This window comes from Salmo salar, chromosome ssa10 (genome assembly GCF_905237065.1).
Source record: "Salmo salar chromosome ssa10, Ssal_v3.1, whole genome shotgun sequence".
NCBI classification, from domain to species: domain Eukaryota; kingdom Metazoa; phylum Chordata; class Actinopteri; order Salmoniformes; family Salmonidae; genus Salmo; species Salmo salar.
Window position 1 is genome coordinate 42,058,949 of NC_059451.1, and position 25,031 is coordinate 42,083,979.

General features: G+C 44.4%; 1 protein-coding gene across 1 annotated transcript in view; it reads left to right on the forward strand.

The window, feature by feature from the left end:
• The first annotated feature begins 8,843 nt into the window (after window positions 1–8,843).
• Window positions 8,844–25,031, forward strand: part of slc1a7b (solute carrier family 1 member 7b) — a 118,744-nt gene continuing 102,556 nt past the window's right edge. Inside the window, exon 1 of the mRNA XM_014123319.2 lies at window positions 8,844–9,225. Coding sequence (XP_013978794.1) covers window positions 9,085–9,225 — 141 coding nt within the window. The 5' untranslated portion in view covers window positions 8,844–9,084. The remainder of the gene's footprint in view (window positions 9,226–25,031) is intronic.

Consider the following 25,031-nt stretch of genomic DNA (forward strand, 5'->3'; position numbering starts at 1 on the left):
CGTCAACATCACAACACCACAGCCACTGCTAGCTAGCCAACTTTACCAACTAGCGGTACTGTAGAAACGAAATACATTACAATGGAACGATTTGATTAGTGTAATGTTAGCTAGCTACATAGTTGTCTTTGTATCAAAGATAAAGGTAAACGCAGCCACTGCTAGCTAGCCAACTCTACCAGCTAGCAGTACTGTATAATTTTTGTCAATAAGATTTTTGCAACGTAAGCTTTCGAGTTGTGTAGTCCACTTGTGTAGCTAGCAGGACTGACTTTGTGTTAGCTAGCCAACGTTTAATTACTTCTGTGTTATGAAAGGAACTAGACACGGACACGAATGATCCATTGATAGTTTGTTGTAACCAAGTATTGGTGCTAACCGTGTGTTATTGGATGCTAGCATGCTAGTTAGCTACGGCGTCATAAGACACGGTGCACTGGGTGGGTTTCACGGAAGAATACTGTACCAAGTTATCTAGCTGAATAAACTAAGTTTGAGCCTATTCCTGGAAACATTGAACCACTGTAGTTTACATCAATTATAATTTCTAAGTGGAAATTGGAATAGTTATATTTGAGTGTTTCAGCGAATGGTTAGTGAGGGAGGCCCTGCTCTCTCGGCTTCCCCAGTTGTTTAGTTAATTTTCTTTACAATCTCCTTTGCATTAGCGTAGCCTCTCCTGTAGCCTGTCAACTATGTGTCTGTCTATCCCTGTTCTCTCCTCTCTGCACAGGCCACACAAACGCTTCACACCGCATGGCCGCTGCCACTCTAACCTGGTGGTCCCAGCGTGCACGACCCACGTGGAGTTCCAGGTCTCCGGCAGCCTCTGGAACTGCCGGTCTGCGGCCAACAAGGCAGAGTTAATTTCAGCCTATGTTACCCTCCAGTCCCTCGACTTCTTGGCGCTGACGGAAACATGGATTACCACAGAAAACACTGCTACTCCTACTGCTCTCTCCTCGTCTGACCACGTGTTCTCGCATACCCCGAGAGCATCTGGTCAGCGGGGTGGCGGGACTGGAATCCTCATCTCTCCCAAGTGGACATTCTCTCTTTCTCCCCTGACCCATCTGCCTATCTCCTCCTTTGAATTCCATGCTGTCACAATCACTAGCCCATTCAAGCTTAACATCCTTATCATTTATTGCCCTCCAGGTTCCCTTGGAGAGTTCATCAATGAGCTTGACGCCTTGATAAATTCCTTTCCTGAGGATGGCTCACCCCTCACAATTCTGGGTGACTTTAACCTCCCTAGGTCTACCTTTGACTCATTTCTCTCTGCCTCCTTCTTTCCACTCCTCTCCTCTTTTGGCCTCACCCTCTCACCGTCCCCCCTACTCACAAGGCAGGCAATACGCTTGACCTCATCTTTACTAGATGCTGTTCTTCTACCAATCTCATTGCAACTCCCCTCTAAGTCTCCGACCACTACCCTGTATCCTATTCCCTCTCGCTCTCCTCCAACACTACTCACTCTGCCCCTACTCAGATGGTATTGCGCCGTCGCAACCTTCGCTCTCTCTCTCCTGCTACTCTCTCCTCTTCCATCCTATCATCTCTTCCCTCTGCTCAATCCTTCTCCAACCAATCTCCTGATTCTGCCTCCTCAACCCTCCTCTCCTCCCTTTCTGCATCCTTTGACTCTCTATGTCCCCTATCCTCCCAGCCGGCTCGGTCCTCCCCTCCTGCTCCGTGGCTTGACGACTCATTGCGAGCTCACAGAACAGGGCTCCGGGCCGCCAAGCGGAAATGGAGGAAAACTAGCCTCCCTGCGGACCTGGCATCTTTTCACTCCCTCCTCTCCACATTTTCTTCCTCTGTTTCTGCTGCTAAAGCCACTTTCTACCACTCTAAATACCAAGCATCTGCCTCTAACCCTAGGAAGCTCTTTGCCACCTTCTCCTCCCTCCTGAATCCTCCTCCCCCTCCCCCCCTCCTCCCTCTCTGCGGACGACTTTGTCAACCATTTTGAAAAGAAGGTTGACGACATCCGATCCTTGTTTGTTAAGTCAAACGACACCGCTGGTCCTGCTCACATTGCCCTACCCTATGCTTTGAGCTCTTTCTCCCCTCTCTCTCCAGATGAAATCTTGCGACTTGTGACAGCCGGCCGCCCAACAACCTGCCCGCTTGACCCTATCCCCTCCTCTCTTCTCCAGACCATTTCCGGAGACCTTCTCCCTTACCTCACTTCGCTCATCAACTCATCCTTGACCGCTGGCTACGTCCCTTCCGTCTTCAAGAGAGCGAGAGTTGCACCCCTTCTCAAAAAACCTACACTCGATCCCTCCGATGTCAACAACTACAGACCAGTATCCCTTCTTTCTTTCCTTTCCAAAACTCTTGAGCGTGCTGTCCTTGGCCAGCTCTCTTGCTATCTCTCTCAGAATGACCTTCTTGATCCAAATCAGTCAGGTTTCAAGACTGGTCATTCAACTGAGACTGCTCTTCTCTGTGTCACGGAGGCTCTCCGCACTGCTAAAGCTAACTCTCTCTCCTCTGCTCTCATCCTTCTAGACCTATCTGCTGCCTTTGATACTGTGAACCATCAGATCCTCCTCTCCACCCTCTCCGAGTTGGGCATCTCCGGCGCGGCTCACTCTTGGATTGCGTCCTACCTGACAGGTCGCTCCTACCAGGTGGCATGGAGAGAATCCATCTCCGCACCATGTGCTCTCACCACTGGTGTCCCCCAGGGCTCAGTTCTAGGTCCTCTCCTATTCTCGCTATACACCAAGTCACTTGGCTCTGTCATATCCTCACATGGTCTCTCCTATCATTGCTACGCAGACGACACACAATTAATCTTCTCCTTTCCCCCTTCTGATAACCAGGTGGCGAATCGCATCTCTGCATGTCTGGCAGACATATCAGTGTGGATGACGGATCAACAACCTGAACCTCGGCAAGACGGAGCTGCTCTTCCTCCCGGGGAAGGACTGCCCGTTCCATGATCTCGCCATCGCGGTTGACAACTCCATTGTGTCCTCCTCCCAGAGTGCTAAGAGCCTTGGCGTGACCCTGGACAACACCCTGTCGTTCTCCGCTAACATCAAGGCGGTGACCCGATCCTGTAGGTTCATGCCCTACAACATTCGCAGAGTACGACCCTGCCTCACACAGGAAGCGGCGCAGGTCCTAATCCAGGCACTTGTCATCTCCCGTCTGGATTACTGAAACTCGCTGTTGGCGGGGCTCCCTGCCTGTGCCATCAAACCCCTACAACTTATCCAGAACGCCGCAGCCCGTCTGGTGTTCAACCTTCCCAAGTTCTCTCACGTCACCCCGCTCCTCCGCACACTCCACTGGCTTCCAGTTGAAGCTCGCATCTGCTACAAGACCATGGTGCTTGCCTACGGAGCTGTGAGGGGAACGGCACCTCCGTACCTTCAGGCTCTGATCAGTCCCTACACCCAAAGAAGGGCACTGCGTTCATCCACCTCTGGCCTGCTCGCCTCCCTACCTCTGCGGAAGCACAGTTCCCGCTCAGCCCAGTCAAAACTGTTCGCTGCTCTGGCACCCCAATGGTGGAACAAGCTCCCTCACGATGCCATGACAGCGGAGTCAATCACCACCTTCCGGAGACACCTGAAACCCCACCTCTTTAAGGAATACCTCTTTAAGTAATCCTTCTAACCCCCCTCCCCAAAAAAATATATAGATGTACTATTGTAAAGTGGTTGTTCCACTGGATATCATAAGGTGAATGCACCAATTTGTAAGTCGCTCTGGATAAGAGCGTCTGCTAAATGACGTAAATGTAAATGTAAATGTAGTGTGTGAAGCTACACAATGTCTTGCGGGAACCTGCACAATGTTATTACAATACATTATTTCGATACATTGTAAAAAAATAAAAGAAAAAATCAGTAGGAGTGACACAACAAATAAATAGCTTCGCGTGTGTGGCTCCTTACCACGATCATTCAGTATGGCAAAAATGATCTCTGCTCAGAGGGCCTTAGACATTTTTTTTGCAGAGAGAGAAGCTAGTGTAGAAGGAGCGTCTTTTACTTTGAGATTAATAATTTTCCGAATATGAGGATCATGTCTCTGTCAATTCGAATTCTGACAGTGAGTTGGAAGAAGAGGATGAGATTGACCTTCAGACAGCCCCAGGACCAGCCCATCAGCAACCAGCTCATCAGCAGGCTGCAGGAGGAGAAATATGGACGTCAAACAAATTTGAAATTTGTTTGCCCAAGGAATGAGCCAACCCACATGGCTGCCAATGTGATAAGGATGCAACCAGGGCCGATGCGGATATGCAGGACATAAAGTATTTTTTTGAACTGTTCATCCCAGACACCATCCAGAAAATTGTTGTGTGCTCTTAATGACTGTCTGGGTGTGTTTGGACCATTCTAGTTTGTTGGTGATGTGGACACCAAGGAACTTGAAGCTCTCAACCTGCCGCACTACAGCCCCATCGATGAGAATGGGGGCGTGCTCGGTCCTCCTTTTCCTGTAGTTCACAATCATCTCTTTTGTCTTGATTACATTGAGGGATAGGTTGTTAATCTGGCACCACCCGCCCAGGTCTCTGACCTCCTCCCTATAGGCTGTCAAGTCATTGTCGGTGATCAGGCCTACCGCTGTTGTGTCGTCTGCAAACTTAATGATGGTGTTGGAATCGTGCCTGGCCATCCAATTGTGGGTGAACAGGGAGTACAGGGGGGGACTCACCACGCACCACTGAGGGGCTCCGGTGTTGAGGATTAGCGTGGCAGACGTGTTGCTACCTACCCTCACCACTTGGGGCGGCGGCCCATCAGGAAGTCCAGGATCCAGTTGCAGAGGGAGGTGTTTAGTTCCAGGATCCTTAGCTTAGTGATGAGCTTTGAGGGTACTATGCTGTTGAACGCTTAGCTGTAGTCAATTAATTGCATTCTCACGTAGGTGTTCCTTTTGTCCAGGTGGGAAATGGCAGTGTGGAGTGCGATAGAGATTGCATCATCTGTGGATCTGTTTGAGCAGTATACAAATTTGAGTGGGTCTAGGGTTTCTGGGATAATGGTGTTAATGTGAGCCATTACCAGCCTTTCAAAGCACTTCATTGCTACGGACGTGAGTGCTACAGGTCTGTAGTCATTTAGGCAAGTTACCTTAGTGCTCTTGGGCACAGGGACTATGATGGTCTGCTTGAAGAATGTTGGTATTACAGACTCAATCAGGGACATGTTAAAAATGTCAGTGAAGACACCTGCCAATTGGTCAGCACATGCCCGGAGCACACATCCTGGTAAACCGTCTGGCCCACAGGCGCTTTGCCTGTTTAATGGTTCGTCTGAGGGCATAGCAGGATTTCTTATAAGCTTCCGGGTTAGAGTCCCGCTACTTGAAAGCGGCAGCTCTACCCTTTAGCTCAGTGTGGATGTTGCCTGTAATCCATGGCTTCTGGTTCGGGTATGTACGTATGGTCACTGTGGGGACGACGTCATCGATGCACTTATTGTTGAAGCTAGGCCAGAGACCAATGTGGTGTACTCCTCAATGCCATCGGAAGAATCCCGGACATATTCTAGTCTGTGCTAGCAAAACAGTCTTGTAGTTTAGCATCTGCTTCATCTGACCACTTTTTGTAGACCGAGTCACTGGTGCTTCCTGCTTTAATTTTAGCTTGTAAGCAGGAATCGGGAGGATATAATTATATATGTGAGTGAGTGAGTGAGATGTGAGGAAAATTCCTGAACTAAGTGTTTTCATCATCTAGATCTAGATTGCAGCCAGTAGCCACAAGAAGAAGCGCTGCGATGTGTGTGAACCCAAGAAGGACAGGAAGACACACTACACATGCATCAAGTGCAAGAAATACATTTGCTACACACACACAGTAAATTTCTGTCCTTCATGGTGTGTGTAGACTGGCCTTAATTTGTGTTCAATGGGGCCATTTCTCATTTCCATAAAATACTGTATATAAAATGTGTCCTTCCGATTTTCTCAGTTCAAAGCAATAAACATCAATAGTGATGAAAACCTTGTTTTATTTATATTTGTTAAAGATAAACATGATTCATTCCACCCATGTCTTGATTATAATTGATTTTTGTTTACTAAAACGAATAGCGCTTTTATTGATAAATGTGATCTAGCAGAGGTAAATGGCAAATATTAATGGTCTATGCTGTCTGTATTGCTTGTAATTGATATAAGTAAACATCTAAGTATTAAGTATTTTTACTTAAACTGTTATGGCTGTATTGTTTTAAAAACCCAATAATGTTGTGGGTCCATCAGACCTGCGAACATTGGGTGAATAACAAAAACATGAACACCACACATGGGTTCAATGTATGTAAATTGTAAGGTCTTTTGTCTGTAACGTCTTTTTTGTTGTGTCAGACCACAGTAATACTAGCTGTCGTCATTGGCGTCGACTGGCATCGGCTAATGGGGATCCTAATAAATCAAATCAAAACTTTCAGAAAGTATTCATACCCCTTGACTTTTTTCCTTATTTTGTTGTTACAGCCTGAATTCAAAATGGATTAAATATACTTTTTTTCTCAACCATCTACACACAATACCCCATAATGACAAAGTGAAAACATGTTTTTAGAAATGTTTGCTAATTTATTGAAAATGAAATACAGGAATATCTCATTTACATAAGTATTCACAACCCTGAGTCAATACATGCTAGAATCACCTTTGGCAGCAATTACAGCTGTGAGTCTTTCTGGGTCTCTAAGAGCTTTGCAAAATTTGATTTATTTTCTCTTCAAGCTCTGTCAAGTTGGTTGTTGATCATTGCTATACAGAAATTTTTTAAGTATTGCCATAGATTTCCAAATGGATTTTCAAAACTAACTAGGCCACTCAGGAACATTCAATTTCGTCTTGGTAAGCAACTGTATATTTCACCTGCTGAAAGGGGAATTTGTCTCCCATTGTCTGTTGGAAAGCAGTCTGAAACAGGTTATCCTCTAGGATTTTGCCTGTGCTTAGATCTATTCCATTTATTTTTATCCCCCAAAAAACTCCCTAGTCCTTGCGGATGACAACCATACCCATAACAAGGTGCAGCCATCCCCATGCTTGAAAATATGACTAGTGGTACTCAATGATGTGTTGTGTTGGATTTTCCCAAACATAACACTTTGTATTCAGGACATAAAGTTAATTTCTATGCCACATTTTTTACAGTTTTACCTTAGTTCCTTATTGCAAACAGGATGCATGTTTGGGAATATTTTTATTCTGTGCAGACTTCTTTTCACTCTGTCATTTAGGTTATTATTGGGGAGTAACTACTGTGTTGGTGATCCATCCTCAGTTTTCTCCTATCACAGCCATCAATTAAGCTTTGTAACTGTTTTAAAATCACTATTGGCGTCATGGTGAAATCCCTGTTTCTTTGTAGTGACTGGGTGTATTGATACACCATCAAAAGTGTAATTAATAACTTCACCATGCTCAAAGGGATATTCAATGTCTGCTTTTTGTATTTTTAACCATCTACCAATCGGTGCCCTTCTTCGCGAGGAATTAGAAAACCTCCCTTGTCTTTGTGCTTGAATCTGTATTTGAAATTCACTGCAGGACTGAATTACCTTACAGATAATTGTATGTGTGGGGTACACAGATGAGGTAGTCATTCAAAATCATGTTAAACACTATTATTGCACACAGAGTGAGTCCATGCAACTCATTATGTTACTTGTTAAGCAAATGTTTACTCCTGAACTTATTTAGGCTTGCCATAACAAAGAGGTTGAATATTTATTCATTCATTTATTTATTCATTTGTAAACATGTGAATACTTTCTGAAGGCGGTGTATGTTACCTTTCATTACTTTTATTTCCATCTACTACTTGCATATTTTACTGCAGTAGTTAGCTTGCCAAAGGTTACATCATCATATAATATCTCCCATCAAAGTGATTTTTTAAATGTATTTTTATTTAACTAGGCAAGTCAGTTAAGAACAAATTGTTATTTACAATGAGGGGTTACCCCGGCCAAACCCTAACCCGGACGACACTGGGCCAATTGTGGGCCTATGGGACTTTCAATCACGGCCGGTTGTGATACAGAAAATCCACTCCAAATCTATATTTTGGTACTTTTTTCATTAGTGCACTGTTAATACTGCCCTAAAATGTTTTGCATCGCAGCAGTCAAGTTTTCAAGATATTGGACGTTCATAAAGCAAAGTGTCACCGGCCACATCATCATGATGATACAAAGTTCTGAATGTGGTTTCATTTGGAAATGACTAACTTTCTGGGCGGTGTGCTCAGATTGACTTTCTCTTGGAATCGCCCAGATACTGTTAGGATTAGTGTAGTCAGTGGACTTTTTTTCCTTTCCCTCCATTAGCTTAATTCAACAGGCTGAAAGGACGCCATCTATGATCTCTCTGTGATAAACTTGCAGGTAACCTTCCTTGTCCAATTGTTGCTGGATCTTTAATCCAGCCTTCAGCTCCCTTTAAATACGGTGTCTCTGTAAGAGGATTTCTGATGTTAACCCTCAGGACAATACTGCCAGCTGTCACACTCTCACAGACCCCTGGCGGCGTCACAGGCTGGGCTGAGGAGGGGCTAGATGGGCTGGTCACAGTGTGGGGATGGAAGGATAGAGGGGAGGGCTGGAACTCTGATGATTGGAGGGGAAAAGAGGGAGTGGTTGCAGGCATGGGAGGCAGAGAGAGAGGGATGGGAGGGCTGGGAATAGAAGGCTGGAGGGGAGGGCTGGGTCTCTTGATGGATGGGTGGGGCAGAGCAGAGCAGGGGATGGATGGAAGGGAGGGTTGGATATGATGGGATGGGTGGAAGAGAAAGGGAGGGGATGCCTGGAAAGTGTGTTGATCTCCTTAGTCCAGCACAGATCACCAGGCAGAAAGGAGAGAGGGACGCCCATTCGGACGGTCCAAAAGTATCTTTAAACCTGGAGCGTGAAAGGAGATCAAGAATTGCCCATCTCATCCGTTCCCATTCTGCTTTTCTGTCCTCTTCTCTCTCTTTCGTTCTCGTTCCCTCTCTTTTCACCCTCTTCCATCCTTGGTTGGGTCAGTGCTTTTCTATGGGTTGCTGCTGATACATCGTGGACTGGGAAAGACTAGGGATTTGTGATGGTTGTGGCTCTGGATGCAGTGTGGGTGAGGGTGAAGGGGGTGTGCAAACAGAATGGACTCCTCATTCTGTCTGTGTTGGCTGTGGTCATAGGATGCCTGCTGGGCTTCTTCCTACGGACTAAAAGGCTCACAGAGCAGGTCAGTAAGCAGCCTCCTTCCTACACACTCCCAACTCCCCTATGTGATTCCTTGGTTGTATTCCATCAGCCACACCCCTCCCTCTGTCATCCCCTGGTTCAACGATGATCTATCTATAAATCCTTTCCTATACCCTACCCAATAAACCCTTTCCTATACCCTACCCAATAAACCCTTTCCTATACCCTACCTATGAACGCCTTCCTATACCATACCTATAAACGCTTTGCTATACCCTTCCTATGAACCGTGGAAGTAATACTAAACCCGGCGACTCCACATTCCCCCCCGTGTGATGCCATGGTCCAACATGTGCTGTTATCTACAGTATAAAACCTATACTCTACCCTTCCCACAAACCTGTCAATGTACACCCAAATCACTGGTCCAAAAGGCCAAAATACTATTTGTTGTGCGCCCACCTCCTAACCTTGTGTGGTTGTGTTCCTCTATCCCAAAATAAGGTTCTATCTACGTAGACTCCCATCATTCCCCACCCTGGCTGCTATGTGCAAGAAGAGATCCACTGAATGTGTTTCAAAAGACAGAGTGCTATGTTATATATAATGTATTGTAGTAATCACCACATGGCAGCTCAATAGCTTGACAGTAAGATAAGGTGTAGGGTGAGCTTTATTGAAACACCTACTCTGACCTTTGATAAGCTGATTGGATCACTGACACCACCCCATCCATAATATTAACCTTTATTTATCCAGTCTAGTCTCATCTTGAGTTCTCTTTTTCTACTGAGAATCTCTTTTTCAAGAGAGACCTGGTCCAATATTAGTCGGTATAAAAAGCTGGAGGTGGCCTTCCGTGCACTATTGTCTCCTGACAGAACCGTACATTACATCTCAAAGCAGACGTGACACTTGCCCTCCACCCCTGATCACAGCTTCCCCATGGAGAAGGTTCAGGTCCCATATGCATGAGGGCCGGCGGCTTTCTCTCCCACCTCAGCGTTTATCCCCCTCACCCCCTGTAAGTAAAGCTATATCATATTCTGGAATAGGGCTTAAATATAGCAGGCTAGTCCTTCCCTCTGACTATGGAGGATTATCATCCAATCAAACAAATGCTTTCCTCCTATCCCTCCGTCGTAACTACAATAACCAAAAGTACCTTTTATTTATTTATTTAACCTTTATTTATCCAGGCGAGTCAATAAAGAACAAATTCGTATTTACAATGAAGGCCTGAAAACCTCTTAGCCTCTACCTTATTGAAAGACAAGTTGGAGATTGCTGGAGGCCTCTGACTGTGATTAGTAGTTTTGTTGGTTGAGTTGAGTTGGGGGCTGGGGGCTGTTATTCTTTGCTTGATTCTGAAGGTAGCTAGCTACCTACAGTTATTATGTGTAATCAGTGGACTATACTATACTATCTACATTAGCCAAAAGTGCCTCTTAGCCCCTCCATTTTGAAAGACATGTTGGAAATATAGAGTGAAGAAGGCCTCTGTGATGTCTGATAAATTACAGTGGGCTTTAGGCTGGAAATGTTGGTTGACTTGAGTTGAGGGCTGGGAGCTGTTTGCATTAGTTTTGAAGGTAGATACCTAGATACAATTATTATGTGTAATAAGTGTTTTTTACAGTGTCTCTAGATGTACATTTCTGACATGTTGGAGATAGATGAAGGCTCCTGAGGTTTCACGTAAATTAAAGTGGGCTTTTAGTCCTTTTGGTTGTTGAGTTGGCGGCTGGGGGAGACACAGTGACATGACTGTGAACAGGTTAGATGGGTTGAGTGGGCTGTACTTATGTTGGTGGTTGAGTAGAGTTGGGGGCTGGAGATGGACATAGAGATGGAGAGGAGAAGAAGGGCAATGAGAGGGACAGGCTAACATGTAACCACAAAGAGGTGAAATGGGCCCTGTCATTAGAGGGATGAAGAAATTAGAGTGGGCTTTGATTTAGTCATGCTGGTGCTTTATTTATTAAAAAGTATGGTGGCCGGAGGTGTGCCAAATCCTCTTCAATTTGCAGTGAAGGTTACACAGTCCCACACCACAAAGAGAAAGGGGGAGAGAGAGAGAAAGAGGGAGAGAAAGAGAAAGAGAAAGAGAAAATAAATATAAATAAAAAGAGAATGAGAGAGAGAAAGTGGAAGAGAGACTTAATGTACTGTTGAGTATGAGGCTACATAGACTACTTATGGTTTATTATTATTCTGCCGTTCATTGCTGATGAAATCTCTTAGAGCCTGCTACATTGGCATTAGTGTCTTCACTGCACACCCTGAGGTATTGTAATATATCAATATGATCCTATTCATATTCTCTCCAATAGCCCCCACTTCTCACAGTTCAGTGGTTTAAGGACCCTGGCTGTGTTACCTGAAGGTTAGTGCTATCTGAGATCCTTGGGAAATCCCTACCCTAAAACCTAACCTTAACCCCTACCCTTATCTTAATATTAACCATAACCATAATCCTTACCTAACCCTAACCCTAACCTTAACCATTACCTTAACCATTTTAAATGCCAATTTCAATGGGGTATGGACATCCCAAAAATTTGGGATTTGCAAGGACCGTTACCTGAATGCCCAGCCTCCACTTCAGCTACATATAAATGAAGAGAGATTACAAAATAACCCTAATGAACCATGCACATTGCTGTTAAATCAGTATCTGATTCAGTATCTGATTCAAAAAGATGGTTGTTCACACACCTTGTGTTGATGCAGGTGCTTTGACAAATAAACAAATCACCTGGTTCAACGAGTGATGATCTACCTAAACTCAGCAACAACAAAAAATATCCTCTCACTGTCAACTGCGTTTATTTTCAGCAAACTTAACGTGTAAATATTTGTATGAACATAACAAGATTCAACAACTGAGATATAAACTGAACAAGTTCCACAGACATGTGACTAACAGAAATGGAATAATGTGTCCCTGAACAAAGGGGGGTCAAAATCAAAAGTAACAGTCAGTATCTGGTGTAGCCACCAGCTGCTTTAAGTACTGCAGTGCATCTCCTCCTCATGGACTGCACCAGATTTGCCATTTCTTGCTGTGAGATGTTACCCCACTCTTCCACCAAGGCACCTGCAAGTTCCCGGACATTTCTGGGGGGGAATGGCCCTAGCCCTCACCCTCCGATCCAACAGGTCCCAGACTTGCTCAATGGGATTGAGATCCGGGCTCTTCGCTAGCCATGGCAGAACATTGACATTCCTGTCTTGCAGGAAATCACGCACAGAACGAGCAGTATGACTGGTGGCATTGTCATGCTGGAGGGTCATGTCAGGATGAGCCTGCAGGAAGGGAACCACATGAGGGAGGACGATGTCTTCCCTGTAACGCACAGCGTTGAGATTGCCTGCAATGACAACAAGCTCAGTCCGATGATGCTGTGACACCGCCCCAGACCATGACGGACCCTCCACCTCCAAATCGATCCCGCTCCAGAGTACAGGCCTCGGTGTAACGCTCATTCCTTCGACGATAAATGCGAATCCGACCATCACCCCCGGTGAGACAAAACTGCGACTTGTCAGTGAAGAGCACTTTTGCCAGTCCTGTCTGGTCCAGCAACGGTGGGTTTGTGCCCATAGGCGACATTGTTGCTGGTGATGTCTGGTGAGGACCTGCCTTACAACAGGCCTACAAGCCCTCAGTCCAGCCTCTCTCAGCCTATAGCGGACAGTCTGACCACTGATGGAGCAGGCTCTTGTTATTTTACTGCTGCTCTTTAATTATTTGTTATTTTTATCTCTTACGTTTTTTTGGTATTTTCTTAAAACTGCCTTATTGGTTAAGGGCTTGTAAGTAAGCATTTGACTGTAAGGTTGTATTCAGCGCATGTGACAAATAACATTTGATTTGATTTGATTGGATTCCTAATAGTGATCTTAGATGTGATGACGGGCGCAGCGGGAGAATTGGTTGAGGAGAGAAGAGGAGGGATCGGGCAGGCAGACAGCAGACTTGGCTCAGACCCAGTTTGTCTGTATATTTACACCAGGGGAACCAAAGGGTGCTGCTGCTGCCCAGTCTGTCCAATCCTATCAGGCAGGATGGCCTGAGGTGTAGAGGGAGGGCACATGAGATCAGTGGAGTGAGTTGGGGGTTTTCATACAGTAGCTATATCTGGGATGAATGTGACTATAACACAATTACTTACCCACTTAGGGGGGACATAAGGCCGACCATAACATAATTACTTAATTGATGCTCAAGCTTTCCTCAACTATACACCCTTTTCAGTTCCATGTAGAACCCTTTTTGGTTCCATGTACTATAGAACACTTTACACAGAGGGTTCTACATGGAACCCAAGAGGGGTCTACATGGAGCCCAAGAGGGGTCTACATGGAGCCCAAAAGTGTTCTCCAAAGGGTTATCCTATGGGGACAGCTGAAGAACCCTTGTAGGACTCAAGAGTATTCAAGTGTAGAAGTGATCGTTGCAATTCATCAGAGTCAGCATGGGGGGAATGCACTGCCACTCACTGAGACACAGGGTCAGCAGTTTGGGACCATGGCTATGGAACTCTTATTAATAGACAAAAATCTTGCATAGCCTACCATTACAATCAGTAACAGTTTATAATCATGGCCAACCTCTTTAGCAGTGTTAGAGTACTTTCATGAACAGCAAAGTGAATGACTATTTGGTAACACTTCCCTTGGCACCCAGCATCACAACATGTTATGACACGGTCATAACCATGTCTTAATATGTGTCATAACCATGTCTTAATATGTCATAACATAACATAACATTATTTTTTATTTTTTATTTTATTTTATTGATTGGGAGTCCCGCACTATGGGACTCCCAATCACGGCCGGTTGTGATACAGCCTAGAATCGAACCACGGTCTGTAGTGACGCCTCTAGCACTGAGATGCAGTGCCTTAGAGCTCTTCGCCACTAATATGGTCAAAATACTGTCATGACACATATATTTAGACATGTTGTGACATATATTACATTATTTTATGGCTGGTTATGACATCTACATAAGAGTGTCAAAACCCACATAACCTACGACACAAGGCAAGACATTCCATTCCACTATAGCATACTTTTCAACAGTATGTATATGTTATATGACATTTTCTGAAATATACCATATTAACTGATGTCAGACATGCGCCTAACCCTATGCTCTGTTGCTGATGACTGGGATGAATGCAGGAGCAGATAGACAAGACAAACTCTTTTTGACTGACGTCTTACATAAACACATATTTTCTTAGTCCAAGTAAAGTGACACAGGACGGTCATAATGCTTTTAGACAGTGTCGTAAAGTGTATTTTATGCAAGTTATTTAAAATATGATGGAAAAAAAACATGACTGTAAAGAATTCATTACAACAATAATAAAGGACTTAAGAAACAAACTTTCAAACAAAAGGAAACTTCTTTGCAGGCTAAAAATACATTTGAGTAAATGTGGGTTTTGACACTCTTATGTAGGTGTCATAACCAGCCATAAAATATAGCAATATGTCACAACAGGTGTATATATATATATGGGTCATGACAGTGTTTTGACCATATTATGACAGGTTATGACAAATGCCAGCTGTTATGACATATTATGACATGGCTATGACCGTGTCATAATGTGTTATGAGACTAGGCGTCAAGTAAAGTGTTACCGACTATTTCTGGACCTTGCGGTAATGGCTATGTGCTTGCTGTGCCAATGAATAGTGGCAGACTAGCAGGCGGTGCCAACAACTGTGTTTAGCGGTAGTTTAAGATAAGGAGAGGTCTGTTGAAGTTTGTTCTTGTTTAGACCCCAACTGGCTTGGGTTTAAAAGCTGCTTTGGGGCTAAACAAGTTATTTTTTTATTGTCCTTGAGCATCTGCCCTCACAACAGGGACAGGTGCATGGAGTGAAAGTCTCCGCTGGTTGTTAGTTCTCCTTGAGAGTTTATTGAGAGAACAGGATCATGTACTGTAATGACTGGAGTAGAGTAGCAGGGTTTACAGAGGTCTCCTTAATACCATTATCAGAGATCTGACACCTGGATGTTGTACTTGTCTCTTCTCTCTTCTTTATAGTCTAAAATTACATCAAAGTTCATTCCACAGGTGGAGAGAGGTGGAGAGAGTCTAAATAACTTTGTGTAAAAGCATGAAGACTAAAATTCAGAATTCAATATGGTGTAAATTTAGTAATCAACAATATATCATGGCATAAAATATTTCCATAATCTGAGAATTTACTGTGGAGTGAAGAATCTTAATAGTCATGACACATCACATTTGTCAGATTTCAGCCAAGAACAGAGTGAAATACAACACAAATATGTTTAGCATCTTGAATCCAAAACACACTGCTTAGCCATCACACGCTCTTCTCTCTACACTGAGTCTAAAGGGCTCTCCACAGTGATTTCACAGTCTACACAAACGGAGCTACGGAGCTCCGTTTGCATCGTGTTGCAAAAAATCTGTAGCACAAAAGTACGTAGACCTACGCAGAGAGCTATACAAACGAGCCTCCGTCAGATCCGTTGCAGATCCATTGCAGATCCGTTGCATAGATTGTGTAGAGCCTTTAAGGTACATACTGTAGATAATCTCTTTCTATAGGGATTCAGCATCATTTGTAAACAGGCCAGAAGATGTGCTCAGAATCAGAACTCAGAACACAAACATGAAAGTTGTACACTCTTCCCCTCTTGCCTTTCAGTGTTAAGTAATAGGTCTTTGGAATCAGGAATAGGAATCTGAATTAACATGATGCACACATTCAGCAAGAAGCAAGTTCAGCAAGTTCAAATAAGGCAGATGTATTATTTTTGTGTTAGAGAGGGATCTGTGAGCTGCACAGGCAGAGGACAAGACAGACAGAAGGAGGTTAAAACGGAGTTCATTTTTAATTGATGACATGTTAATGCAATAACTCATGTCAACTTAATATGTGAGGTCAACAGTCAATGGCAAAGTGTAAGTACTGACGTCTGTTTCCTTGTAAACGACAGTAACAAATATGCTGTTTATTGTTAAATTGTCACGAATGTTGTCAAAGTAACACAATGGCAAAACACTTGTTGCCTACAGTAACCACGTTTCCATCCTGTCACGTCCTGAACCTAGTAAGATGTCATTTTCTATAGTAGAGTAGATCAGGGCGTGACAGGGGGTGTTTTGGGTTTATCTATGTTTTCTATTTCTATGTTTTAGTTCGAGTTTTCTATTTCTATGTTGGGGTTGTTTGGGTTGATCTCCAATTGGAGGCAGCTGATCCTCGTTGCCTCTGATTGGAGATCATATTTAAGTAGGGTTTTCTTTCCTGGGTTTTTGTGGGTAGTTGTTTTCTGTATGTCACCTGACGGAACTGTTGTCGGTCGTTTTGTTGTTTTGTTAAAGTGTATTCATTAAAAAAGTAAATATGAGCACTACACACGCTGCACCTTGGTCCCCTTTATACGACCCACGTTACACATCCACAGTTTTACCTTGAGTAAAGTTAAACCATATAAAAAAACAATCATGACAGCTGTGATGGAAACAGAAAGTTTCAGTAGAATTGGTGGGAACATGGTGGGAACTTTTTGTGTCGGTAAAATTCATTATGTGAGAAATGGCGGTGGAAACGTCATTACGCGCAAATATTTATTAAATAACCATCATATCGAAGTAAAGTTGGAGTCACACAATGATATGGTGTGTGGTCCTCCCACTACGACTCGGGAAATCATGCAGTTTATTAGGCTACAGATGAAAGAAATGGACCCTTTCCAATAAATATCGAAGGTCTTATTCTGGTGACATGATGATCGATGCTTGACTGCCATTTGTCAAGTAAACACATTCTCTCTCTTCTTCAACATAATCTCATCATGTAGACTAACCCATCCAAACAGTCTACCCGCACTATATCTGCGAGCTGTTGACTGGAGTGGTCGTGCCAGGGTAGGCACATTTGCTATTTATCGGAAACGTTTTTGTGACAACTTTCTGTAGAGTTGAAAATGCGATGGAAACACATTGAACTTTAGATATTTTTTTTCGGTACATGAAAACTTAAGTGAATGAGTACAACTTGGGTGCACTACGTCATCACGCACTGATTTTTATCCGCAACAAGTCAGTTTGGTGTAAGCACACCACTGGTGGGAAAATGTACATATTTTCTTTATATACTGATTTTAGAATATTAGCATGAAAATCTGTCACCAATTGGGATGGAAACCTAGCTAATGTACAGTATGTCATACGTGGCTCGATACAAACTCCAAAAAAAGAGAGTTGAGTGCAAGGTGACCGTGACACTAGCAAAGTACTCTGATTCAATATCAAATTGAGATGGAAAAGTCCATTGTATAAAAAAAGCATAAAATGTTTTAAATAATCCATATCTACACTCTGGGCTTGTTGCTTTGAAGAGATGGATTTTACAACCACACCAGCTACAGTAAAAGCTGTACCTCCAGTCGAAATAGTTGTTTATTCATTGTTCTTGCAAAGTGCTGATGAGTACTGCAGCGCTTTACAGATTACCTTACACGGGACTGGGTGCCAGAGTTTCTGTTTAGCCCACTTGTCACTATATTGCCAAAAAGGCAATGATGAATGTTGCTGTATACAGTCAGGTACCCACAGATGAATGGTTGGTGTACTGAATCAACAAGCTCTCACAGTCTCACGTCAGAATTAGACGTTCATCCATGTTTCTGAAACGTCAGATTTCAAAGTTGTTCCAAACATCAAATTTAAAAGTGTTTAAGGTTAAATTTAGGCACTAAGTCTGAATTTTTAAGGTTAGGGTTATATTTAGGATTTAAATCCAAATTGTTGAGGTAAGGGTTAAGGTTTAGGATAGGCTTAAAACAAAAATCTCAAAAACAACTTTCCATTTCTGGAATCGAACTTGCAATCTTTGGCACCAGAAGCAGATGTTTCCCTAACAACACAACAAAAACCTATAAAACAACTTTCTATTGTTGGATTTGAACTTGCAACCTTTGGTACCAAAAATCTCAAAAACAACTTTATATTGCTGGATTCGAACTTGCAGCCTTCCGCACCCGACACAGATGTTTAAAAAAATCTCCAAACCAACTTTCAAACCTTGGATTTGAACTTGCAACCTTTGGCACCAAAACTCTCAAAAACAACTTTCTATTGGTGGATTCGAACTTGTAACATTTCGCAACCTGTTTAACATCCTCAGACATCTAATGCAGACTGACTTATATCAGGGGTGACCTGGCTGGAATCCAAGGGGTTTGGATGCCCTGGGAGGCGGTGTCAGTGGGTTAGGGATGTTGTTTTTCAAGCTGTTCTGGCTCTCCTTGTTGTGTCACTTGGCTGTTAAAAACGAGTATCTCTTAAATGGACCTTTGGCAGCAGCTGCTCGTGCCACACACACACACACACACACACACACACACACACACACACACACACACACACACACACACACAAACACACATGACACACAACATACACACAAATAAACACCCTCTCAGATACACATCCACCGGCCATACGCAAGTGCTGATCCTGCTCTTAAACTGCAAACTAAGCTCTCTCGGCCTAATGCAGAGCAGAAAAGCTCTTTAGCTGTCATTATCATGTACCATCCTCTCTCTCCATCTCTCTCTTCCACTCCTATATGTCTCTTTACTCCACTTTCTCTATAGACCTTTATCTAGGTCTGTCTTCCTCTCACTCTGCCTCTATCAACCTCTCTGTCTCTCACTCTGCCTCTATCAACCTCTCTGTCTCTCACTCTGCCTCTATCCACCTCCCTCTCACTCTGCCTCTATCCACCTCTCTGTCTCTCACTCTGCCTCTCTCTCTCACTCTGCCTCTATCCACCTCTGTCTCTCACTCTGCCTCTATCCACCTCTGTCTCTCACTCTGCCTCTATCCACATCTCTGTCTCTCACTCTGCCTCTCTCTCACTCTGCCTCTATCCACCTTTCTCTCTCATTCTGCCTCTATCCACATCTCTCTCACTCTGCCTCTCTACACCTCTTTATCACTCACTCTGCATCTCTCCACCTCTCTGTCTCTCACTCTGCCTCTCTCCACTTCTCTCTCTCCACCTCTCTCACACTCTGCCTCTCTCTCTCACTCTGCCTCTATCCACCTCTCTGTCTCTCACTCTGCCTCTATCCACATCTCTCTCTCACTCTGCCTCTATCCACATCTCTGTCTCTCACTCTGCCTCTCTCTCTCACTCTGACTCTATCCACCTTTCTCTCTCATTCTGCCTCTCTCCACCTCTCCGTCTCTCACTCTGCCTCTATCCACCTCTTATCTCTCACTCTGCCTCTCTCACTCTGCCTCTCTCCACCTCTCCGTCTTTCACTCTGCCCCTCTCACCTCTCTCTCTCACTCTGCCTCTTTCCACCTCTCTCACACTCTGCCTCTATCCACCTCTCTGTCTCTCACTCTGCCTCTATCCACCTTTCTCTCTCACTCTGCCTCTATCCACATCTCTCTCTCACTTTGCCTCTATCCACCTTTCTCTCTCACTCTGCCTCTCTCTCTCACTCTGCCTCTATCCACCTCTCTGTCTCTCACTCTGCCTCTATCCACCTTCCTCTCTCACTCTGCCTCTATCCACCTCTCTGTCTCTCACTCTGCCTCTATCCACCTTCCTCTCTCACTCTGCCTCTATCCACATCTCCGTCTCTCACTCTGCCTCTATCCACCTTTCTCTCTCACTCTGCCTCTATCCACCTTTCTCTCTCACTCTGCGTCTATCCACCTCTCTGTCTCTCACTCTGCCTCTATCCACCTCTCTGTCTCTCACTCTGCCTCTATCCACCTCTCTCTCACTCTGCGTCTATCCACCTCTATGTCTCTCACTCTGCCTCTATCCACCTCTCTGTCTCTCACTCTGCCTCTATCCACCTTTCTCTCTCACTCTGCGTCTATCCACTTCTCCGTCTCTCACTCTGCCGCTCTCTACCTCTCTGTCTCTCACACTGCCTCTCTCCACCTCTCTGTCTCTCACTCTGCCTCCCCTCCCACTCTTTCTCTCGCTCGCTCCCTCTTCTCTCTATCTCTCCCCCTCACTCTCCCTACCCTTCTCCTTCTCCCTCTCGCTCCCTCTACCTCTGCACCCTCCCCCTCTATCTCTATCTCTCTCCCTCTTCTCTCTCTCGCTCTCTCTTCTCCCTATCTCTCTCTCAATTCAGTTCAAGGGCTTTATTGGCATGGGAAACATATGTTAACATTGCCAAAGCAAGTGAAGTAGATAATAAACAAAAGTGAAACAAACAAAAAAATGAACAGTAAACATTACACTCACAGAAGTTCCAAAAGAATGAAGACATTACATGTCATATCATGTCTATATACAGTGTTGTAACGATGTGCAAATAGTTAAAGTGCAAAAGGGAATATAAATACAAATAAATATGGGTTGTATTTACAATAGTGTTCGTTCTTCACTGGTTGCCCTTTTCTTGTGGCAACAGGTCACAAATCTTGCTGCTGTGATGGCACATTGTGGTATTTCACCCAGCAGACATGGGAGTTATTCAAAATTGGATTTGTTTTCGAATTCTTTGTGTATCTGTGTAATCTGAGGGAAATATGTGTCTCTAATATGGTCATACATTTGGCAGGAGGTTAGGAAGTGCAGCTCACTTTCCACCTCATTTTGTGAGCCTATCTTCTCTTGAGACCCAGGTCTGCCTTCAGCGGCCTTTCTCAATAGCAAGGCTATTCTCACTGAGTCTGTACATAGTCAAAGTTATCCTTACATTTGGGTCAGTCACAGTGGTCAGGTATTCTGCCACTGTGTACTCTCTGTTTAGGGCCAAATAGCATTCTAGTTTGCTCAGTTTTTTTGTTAATTCTTTCCAATGTGTCAAGTAATTATCTTTTTGTTTTCTCATAATTTGGTTGGGTCTAATTGTGTTGCTGGGGCTCTGTGGGGACTCTTCTCCAGGTTCATCTCTCTGGAGGTGATGGCTTTGTTATGGAAGGTTTTGGAATCAAATCAAATAAAAGTTTATTTGTCACGTGCGCCGAATACAACAGGTGTAGACCTTACAGTGAAATGCTTATTTACAGGCTCTAACCAATAGTGCAAAAAAGGTATTAGGTGAACAATGGGTAAGTAAAGAAATAAAACAACAGTAAAAAGACAGGCTATATACAGTAGCGAGGCTATAAAAGTAGCAAGGTTACATACAGACACCGGTTAGTCAGGCTGATTGAGGTAGTATGTACATGTAGATATGGTTAAAGTGACTATGCATATATGATGAACAGAGAGTAGCGTAAAAGAGGGGTTGGCGGGTGGTGGGTGGTGGGACACAATGCAGATTGCCCGGTTAGCCAATGTGCGGGAGCACTGGTTGGTCGGGCCAAATGAGGTAGTATGTACATGAATGTATAGTTAAAGTGACTGTGCATATATGATAAACAGAGAGTAGCAGCAGCGTAAAAAGAGGGGTTGGGGGGGTCACACAATGCAAATAGTCCAGGTAGCCATTTGATTACCTGTTCAGGAGTCTTATGGCTTGGGGGTAAAAACTGTTGAGAAGCCTTTTTGTCCTAGACTTGGCACTCCGGTACCGCTTGCCATGCGGTAGTAGAGAGAACAGTCTATGACTGGGGTCTTTGACAATTTTTAGGGCCTTCCTCTGACACCGCCTTGTGTAAAGGTCCTGGATGGCAGCCAGCTTAGCTCCAGTGATGTACTGGGCCATACGCACTACCCTCTGTAGTGCCTTGCGGTCTTAGGCCAAGCAATTGCCATACCAGGCAGTGATGCAACCAGTCAGGATGCTCTCGATGTTGCAGCTGTAGAACCTTTTGAGGATCTCAGGACCCATGCCAAATCTTTTTAGTTTCCTGAGGGGGAATAGGCTTTGTCATGCCCTCTTCACGACTGTCTTGGTGTGTTTGGACCATTCTAGTTTGTTGTTGATGTGGACACCAAGGAACTTGAAGCTCTCAACCTGCTCCACTGCAGCCCCATCGATGAGAATAGGGGAGTGCTCGGTCCTCCTTTTCCTATAGTCCACAATCATCTCCTTAGTCTTGGTTACGTCTAGGGAGAGGTTGTTATTCTGGCACCACCCGGCCAGGTCTCTGACCTCCTCCCTATAGGCTGTCTCATCGTTGTCGGTGATCAGGCCTACCACTGTTGTGAATCACTTCCTTTTAGGTGGTTGTAGAATTTAACAGCTCTTTTCTGGATTTTGGTAATTAGCGGGTATCGCCTAATTCTGCTCTGCATGCATTATTTGGTGTTTTACGTTGTACACAGAGGATATTTTTGCAGAATTCTGCATGCAGAGTCTCAATTTCGTGTTTGTCCCATTTGTTGAATTTTTGGTTGGTGAGCGGGCCCCAGACCTCAAAACCATAAAGGGCAATGGGTTCTATAACTGATTCAAGTATTTTTTGCCAGATCCTAATTGGTATGTCGATTTTTATGTTCCTTTTGATGACATAGAAGGCCCTTCTTGCCTTGTCTCTCATATCGTTCACAGCTTTGTGGAAGTTACCTGTGGTGCTGATGTTTAGGCTGAGCTATGTATATTTTTTGTGAGCTCTAGGGCAACGGTGTCTAGATGGAATTTGTATTTGTGATCCTGGCAACTGGACCTTTTTTGAAATACCATTATTTTTGTGTTCTTGAGATGTACTGTCAGGGCCCAGGTCTGACAGTATCTGTGCAGAAGATCTAGGTGCTGCTGTAGGCCCTTCTTGGTTGGTGACAGAAGCACCAGATCATCAGCAAACAGTAGACATTTGACTTCAGATTCTAGTAGGGTGAGGCCAGGTGCTGCAGACTGTTCTAGTGCCCCCGCCAATTCGTTGATATATATGTTAAAGAGGGTGGGGCTTAAGCAGCATTCCTGTCTCACCCCCCGGCCCTGTGGAAAGAAATGTTTGTGTTTTTTGCCAATTTTAACCGCACACTTGTTGTTTGTGTACATCGATTTTATAATGTTGCATGTTTTTCCCCCAACACCACTTTCCATCGATTTGTATGGCAGACCCTCATGCCAAATTGAGTCAAAGGCTTTTTTGTCTCTCATCTCTCTCTCTCCATCTCCTCTCTCTCTCTCACCCTCTTCTCTCTCTCTCACCCTCTTCTCTCTCTCTCGTTCTCCCTCTCTCTCCATCTCCTCTCTCTCTGTTTCACCCTCTTCTCTCTTTCTCTCTCTCTCTCCATCTCCTCTCTCTCTGTCTCACCCTCTTCTCTCTCTCTCCATCTCCTCTCTCTCTGTCTCACCCTCTTCTCTCTCTCCATCTCCTCTCTCTCTGTCCCCCTTTTCTTTCTCTCTCTCTCTCTCCCTCTCTCCCTCTCTCCCTCTTCACTCTCTCTCTCTCCCTCTCTCCACTCTCACTCCCTCTCTCTCCCGTTGCTTTGCAATGTGTGACTGTGTAACCCTCACTGCACGTTGAGGCGTATTTGGCCATGAGCCATTCACAAGACACTGTACAGAACACCGTTTACACATGATTATTCTAGTTGGGTAGCTAGCTGAGAAATGAAAAACATCATTCTTATGAATGACATTGATCTGAACCTCATTTAATCATAATGGGTCCTGTTTTCCAATATAAGAACTCTTGTCAAATCAACCACCAGTATGACTAAGTCAAAGCTCACTCTAATTTCTGTGAAACTCGTTTTTTTATCGATCCCATTCTCTCCCACTCTTTCATCCTGTCTCATACTTTATGTATCATCACATCTCTCTTTTACCCTGAGTCGCCATCTCTCCCCGCTCTCTCTCTCCCCCTATCGCTCTCTCTCTCTCTCTCTCTCTCTCTCTCTCTCTCTCTCTCTCTCTCTCTCCCTCTTCTCTCTATATCTCTCTCTCCCTCTCTCCCTCTCCCTCTCTCTCTCCCTCTACCTATCTCTCTTTAAGGTTATATTGTCTCACTATCACTAAGCATGCATAGGGGTGGTGGGATAGTTGAGGTTGTTTTTCTCAAGGGCGCAACCAGCAGGAGGGGCTGGTTGCAATGGCCACTCGTGGAGGTTTGGAGTTTGAAAAACTTAGTCGGTGGCATGGGGTAAAGATTCCTGCTGCTGCAGGGTGTTCCGTGGAAGAATGTAGCTTAGCAGTGGGTGCTATCATTGGTTATGATAGCATAAAATCAGCATCAAGGACGAATTGCTTTGCCAGGGGGGCTGAAATGGTGTAAGGGAGTTTTTAAGTATCTTGGAGTGTAGCTACGGGACCATGGAAGACAATTGGAATGGGGTGGTTGAAATGGTGGAAGGCAGGATGAGGAGATGGCGTTGGCTGTTATCTCGTATGTCTACAGGGGGCACACTATTATTGTTAACAATGTGGTTGCTTCTGCACTGTGGCATCGGTTGTCGTGTTTAGAGCCAGTGTCTGGCCTTCTGGCCAAGATACAGGCAATTATTGTAGATTTCTTTTTGGATAAATATCACTGGGTTCCAGAAAGTGTTCTGTATTTGTCAAAAGAGGAGGTGGGACAAGGTAGCACCCAGCTGCTGCTTTCTGGTTCCAGTTTATTAAAGGTTGCTTTATGGACCGGAAAATGTGGTTTGGAGAGGGGTGGCAGGTCTGGTATTACAGCACATAAGGGGATTAAGGTTAAGGTTAAGGTCTGTTCAGGTCTGGGATAAGGTCTTGTATTACAGCAGGTAAGGGGATTAGGTTAAGGTCTGTTCAGGTCTGGGATAAGGTCTTGGATTACAGCAGGTAAGGGGATTAGGTTAAGGTCTGTTCAGGTCTGGGATAAGGTCTTGTATTACAGCAGGTAAGGGGATTAGGTTAAGGTCTGTTTAGGTCTGGGATAAGGTCTTGTATTACAGCAGGTAAGGGGATTAGGTTAAGGTCTGTTTAGGTCTGGGATAA